General features: G+C 35.0%; 1 protein-coding gene across 1 annotated transcript; it reads right to left on the minus strand.

The window, feature by feature from the left end:
- Positions 1-1363: 1363 nt before the first annotated feature.
- LOC18036626 (protein SHI RELATED SEQUENCE 1) lies at positions 1364-3727 on the minus strand. Its single transcript, XM_006425505.2, has 2 exons — positions 2459-3727; positions 1364-2041 (listed from the first exon to the last, which is right to left on the minus strand). The coding sequence occupies exons 1-2, from the start codon at positions 3072-3074 to the stop codon at positions 1623-1625; spliced, it is 1035 nt and encodes a 344-aa protein (XP_006425568.1). The 5' UTR covers positions 3075-3727; the 3' UTR covers positions 1364-1622.
- Positions 3728-6211: the final 2484 nt, after the last annotated feature.

A 6211-nucleotide genomic window follows, 5' to 3' on the forward strand; every position in this document is an offset into this window, starting at 1 on the left:
AAGAACCTTATAGCCTGTAATAAGCACCATAGTTGTTCTAAGAATTGACACTACAGTCGTGCGTGTTATAACAAATAACTGTTTCACTTACTTCTAACATTTGTTGTAAATATGCTCCCGCATTCAAGCAGGTCAAAAGCTAAGTAGCATTTCCTGGTGAATTCATGTGACTTTACTTCTTTTTATATGCTTATACTAAGCTAAATCCATTTCATCAACTGAAAAAAGCAATCATTTAACGTGCCCTATGTGGCTATATGAGCATGAACTCTTAATATAGAAATCAAATACCTCTTCTAAAAATTACATTTTCTCAAATAAAATAAAAATTTGCTTGTGGGAGCTGAGACGAAATAATATTACTGTATCATTTATTTGAGAAAAAAAAGGAAAAGAAATGTTATTGACTTATTGTGCTGGTTCTCTTTTTGTAAAAAGAATAGAATATGTATCGAGCAGAAAGTTGGGAAATTAAGGAAAGATTCTCAATCATTCTGCTTCGTTCAGACATTCTAAAACTTCACTTAATGGGAAACAAACAGTCATTGTAATAATGTATACAACCCAAGGCATGCAGCTACATTTATACGCCCATGTAATTAATTATACGTACTACTTTCTAGCAGAAGGTGCGTTAAACTTAGACTAGAGGGTGATAAGAAATTTTTCCCCTTGTATCATCAATGTCACATCTATGCGTGCCTATCCTAATCAAGAAAATGATGATCACAATCATCACACACTAAACTTACTGTATACATACAGAAATATAGATGGAGAAAGAGAGAGAGTGTTACCATAAATTAATTATTATTATTATTAGAGCATTGATAATTGAATACCATTAAAACATCACCAAACTATTTATGCTACAGTACTATGCTTTTGTCATAATACTATTTTGTTAGTGGTGAAATATCACTCTTCCTCTTATTATTTCATATTCACCTTTGAAGAAGTTGAAAGGTTAGCTCTTGCATGGCTGGACACACCTCCCATGCCGCGATAAGCAAAGGACGAAGACTTTGTTGAATGTGCAAGCAAACACGAAACCAAGAAATTTTTTTTTTTTTTCCCATTTGAAATCGGCAAGTAGGGAGAGGAAAAAAAAAAAGCCTTCCATATTCAAAACTAACCAGAAAGCGCAATGAAAATCAAATCCCCAGAACACAAATTCAACTAAAAAGACACCATATATATATATAATAAAAATTGAAGAGAAAAACCCCAAAGAAAAATAAGAAGAAACAGACACAACATGGTCACAGCAAAACGCTGATGGCCGCTTGCCCTTGAAGGACAAAAAGATGAGAATAAGAATGATATATAATCATAAAGAGATAATGTGAACTAAAGGTTTGAAATTAGTGCGAGAAAATTCAACATAGCCCCTCTCGATCTCGTGATCTGTTCAATTAATTTGTTTGAAATTACTTTGTTTTTTTTTCTCACTAGCTAGCTCCTACTTAATTAAATGGGTTGATATCAAATCAACCGAAAACAACATTAGCAAATAAGAAATAATATTTAATCTAAAGTAGACTAGAGAGATGGACTGATCACTGAGAGAGACGGGGAGTAGTTAAAAAGAGAAGTGACATGGTGGTTTTTAACAATTACGATTAGGAAGACCTTGGGCTTGGGAAGAATTGCGTACCAGCAGCAGCCATGAAAGTGGTGAATGGAGTTGGGTATAAAGAAGAAGGATCTAGAAACGCTGCAGTAGAGGACGAAGCTGTAACAGCAGCAGCAGCAGGGCTAACAGGTGTGGCCGTGGTGTTGACGGGGTCAGGGCCAGCACCAGCAGTTACGAGATTCAGTGGCTGAAGTTGAATTCCGCCACCAGAAGAGCTTTCACCAGTCGTGTAGGTGCTTTCAGGTCCTTGGTCATAGAGAATTCCTTTGAACAAATGCCCTCCTATGTTCACTGAAGTTTGATATGCGAACTGATCCTCACTATCATCAATGCCGCTCACTTTCACGCATCTAAATACCGCTTGGGTACTCACTTCACCCGGTAGATTCTCTGCTACTTCAAACCCTATAATCAATTAAACCCAGATAATAAAAACCGATGGATTATCTTAATTTTCATAATTATTAAATCAAAAGGAGTTCATTTAATTATTTTTTAAGCGGGTAGCCACATAGATGATGAAACGCTACACTTGCTTTTGCTACACATATATCAACAAAGACACACTCACACACAAAGAGGAAAAGAGAAAAAGAAAAGCGCCGATGGGGGGTTCGATTTCAATATTACACGCAATAGAATAGATACACCACACACACAAGGCCTTTCTTTTTCTTTTTCTCGGGGCTTCCTCCTAGATGAATTTCTGTAAATGCTGTCCCATAACTATGGTTCAGGGTCAATCTTTGAAACTGCGAGGGTTTTAAAGAGAAAAATATATGTGATAAAGAAAAAAAAAAGAAAAAAAGAACAAAAGTGTACCAGAGGCGTTAGCGGGCAAGCGACTGCAAGCAAGAGAGGAGGAGATGGGATTTTCCTCCCTCGGCCTTTTGTTAGTCTCCCCACGAAGTTGAAGCCGTTGCTGCTGCAAAGTTAGTTGCTGTTGCTTCTCTCGGCGTTTAGAAGCGGCAACCCAAGTACTTTTAACATGTGTTTGGCAGTCGAATCCTCGGCTCTTGCAGCAAGTTCTGCATCGCATGTGAGCACAGTCTTTCTTGGCTTGGTTGCCGCAATCTTGGCAACTCATTCCTCCACCAATTCCACTGCTACTCCTCACCATCATGAACGCCGATCTTGATGAAGAATTATCAATACCGCCGACCACGTTGATTGCGCTTCTGCTGATGGGTCCCATCCCTAAACCAGCAGCTGCTGAGGATGAGTATAGATCTTGCTGTTGCTGCTGTCTCTGTTGAAGCAGGAGTTCAGCTTGTTGTTGCCATAATTCGAAAGAAGCACCCTGCTTGTAAGAAATGTCTTCATTTTTATACCAGAACCAATTCTCAGGAGTAATTGGGTTTGCTGGATTATGTTGTTGGTCTTCCTGATTGTTGTTGCTGCTGCTTGAAACTCTACCTAATGAAAAAAAGCCTGCCATATTGCCTCCTCAACACCTGACCTAGACCTCAATTGTGACAGAACATCCATATCAAAATCTCTATCTAGCTTTGAATTCTCTTGTTACTTCCCAAATATTACATGGGAAATTTGCATCTTTTTTTTTCCCTTGATTTTCTTGGAAAAAATGTGAGAAAAGAAAAAGAAAAAAGAAAGTTTTCTGTTTAGCAACTCGAAAATTCCAAATTATAAGTAGCGTATTTGCGTAAGTCTCAGTCTGAATTCCGGTTGAGACACACGTCGAGCAGTGTAATTGAGGGGCAGTCTTCAATTCCTTTCTTTGGCTTCGATCTTCTTCTTTATCGCAGTGCTGGTTTTGATATTTCTAAGCATTAATTCGAAAGCCCATACAGTTAACAGCTCTCTCTCTCTTTATATCTGCAGCCGCCATGCCATGCACTCCTTATTCCTCTCTCTTCTGTTATTACTATACACTACCCTCACCCTTGCTGTATGTAAATAGCTAATCAATTCTCTCTCTCTCTCTCTCTCTCAAAAGTTTTTTTTTTTTTTTTTTTTTGGGATTCTGAGCAAAGCTATGCACTCTCTTCTCCTGTGTCTGTTGAACAAAACGCCTATCTCTCTCTCACTCTTTAAAAAACTGAGACTTTCACTTAACTAGTTAACTGTCTCTCTTCGTTTCCTATCTGTGGATGTCAGTTCTCATTGCAAATGGAATCATATCATCATCGTCATCATCTGTGACCCTCTTTCCCATCCAACGGTCTTTCTCTTGCCATGTGTCAATCCACTATCCTTTTCCTTTTCTGTCCCTTTGCACCGGAAAAACCGCTACTTTTTTTCTTTTATTTTATTTTTATTTTTTTAAAAAAATAAATAAATATGAATTACTTATTATCCACCGCATCAAAGCCTTTGCTTGATTTTCCTCGTCTCATTCTCTGATCTTTGGCTTAAATTTACTTGTACAGATTATAATTTTTTTACATTTCATGAAAATATAATTATTGTTACAACACTCAAAAGTTGAAGCGGTAAAGCAAATTCTAGTCGATTGTTGTTACGCGGGGCATTTTCTAATTAATTAATCTTCCAATTTTCTTTTATTATTAAATTATTGTCTCGTGATAGATTTGGGCAGTGAAAAAGAGGCGTATTTATCGAATTCGTAAAAAAAATAATCATGTCTCATGTATGCACTGTGATTGTAACAGGGGAACACAGCGCCTCCTTCCCGTACCTTTTTGTCTTTTAAAATTGTTTATGATATTCAAAATTATTATAATAATTTTAAATCATCATGTCTTATTCTCATTGTTCAAGAAATACATTATCTGCCACTTGGGCTTGTAACCCAATAGTAGACCATTACCTTTAAAGTTAAGCATGATTATGAGGGCAATGGTTCGAGTCTCCACGGACTCAACCTCCTTCAATTAAATATAATTGTGTAGAGATTTCTATAAACGTCTTTCTCCCTTGCGAAATGCGAGTGGAGTAGAGACATTCCTCCTCCGTGAGGGGTATTTAGGATGGACATGTACTTCATAGAATAAAAATATAATAATATAAGTCTCATGTATATATATCTGATTGTAAATATCAGTGTAATGACCTGCTGTCATAGCAGTTGTATATATATCTGTGTAATGCAGTAACCTGATGCTTAATCAGTTTAAAAAAATAATAATAATACATTATCTAATTCTTTTTTTATTATTATATCAAGTGACTTTTGGGGACCATTTTTTACGGTATTTCTTAAATATTGTGCACTCTCTATTTCCAGGAGACGATAAGTTATGGAAGTTGACTTATACAGTTGAGGACAATTCCGTCTTTTTTTCTGTTCATTTCACAAGACGGACCCGCCGGCCTGCGGCCCTGGCACATGAGGCCTACTGACTATGAAATCGTTTCCGTACAAAATATTTGGGCAATACATATAAATATATATATATATATATATAAAAATAACAAAAAAACCTTATATTATTATTATTATTATTATTATTATTAGCTATAAGTTTTGGCAGCACTATATTTTCGGGAGGGTGAGTGATAGTCACAGGCAATCATTTTGTAAGGAAAATATGGTAGCAGGGGAGTGGGGGACAGTGAACCTCGTGCGTGTCCAAACTTCTAATGCTTCCACATAAAATGGGGCCTACAGTCTTTTGTGGGCTCAAATTACAGTGACGTGGCAAGATTCCCAAAGGAGCAGCTCGTATTCCCACGTTCTCCCCAATAATGTTACTCAAGTCTTTTTATCTTTTTCTATCAACATTTGTTGCTATTGATCCTGATAAAGTATTTTTTAAGCAGCTAGAATTCAGGAGAGTAAGGGTTTTTAAAATAAATAATTTAAATTTTATTCATCCTGCCGCCCTTTGAAAAAAAAAAAAACATATTATCTTCGATAGTTCCCGCAACTGAATTTTAATTGTAAGCTCTATTATTCTACGAACAGATATTATTGTCTCTATTGGAAAATGCAGATATGTGTACGAAGAAAACGAAATTTGATACTGGGGGCCTATAATATAATAGACAATTTATTTAAATTGACTTCTTGTGAAAATTTGGGATTTGCATTTTTATTGATTTGTAGTTCTCAAATTTACAAGTCTACATTAATTGGGAGATGCTTATTATTTGTTTAACATTTATAATTTGTAAGGGCATCTCAAAGAATATAAATAAGATAATAAATTATCTTTAATATTCTATATTACATATGTTAATTAATTTTATTACAATTTATGACGTTTTTATATGAAAAATATTCATAAAAATTATGAAGATTAATAATGGTAATTTGAAGAAAAATAAAAAGATAAAAATAATAATCGGCCACTATATATTATCACAAGTCATACAAAGATGGGTAATAATGCTAATTATTAAATTTTATTTAGGTAAAGATGAAAATTAATTAATTAGATAGGGATATTTTGGAAAACATATTTTAATGATATCATTCAGACTTTTTAGATTAAGGCTTCGTTTAGTACAACTTTTCAAGTAGAGCTTATTTAAGCAGAGCTTTTGGCAATAGAGCTTTTACAAATAGAGTTTTTACCTTAAAAAATTTAGTTGTTTAGTTGTCAATAAGAGTTTTTATTAAAAATCTATGAAATTACTTTAATAAGTTTT

This window comes from Citrus clementina, unplaced genomic scaffold, assembly GCF_000493195.1.
Source record: "Citrus clementina cultivar Clemenules unplaced genomic scaffold, Citrus_clementina_v1.0 scaffold_7, whole genome shotgun sequence".
NCBI lineage: Eukaryota > Viridiplantae > Streptophyta > Magnoliopsida > Sapindales > Rutaceae > Citrus > Citrus x clementina.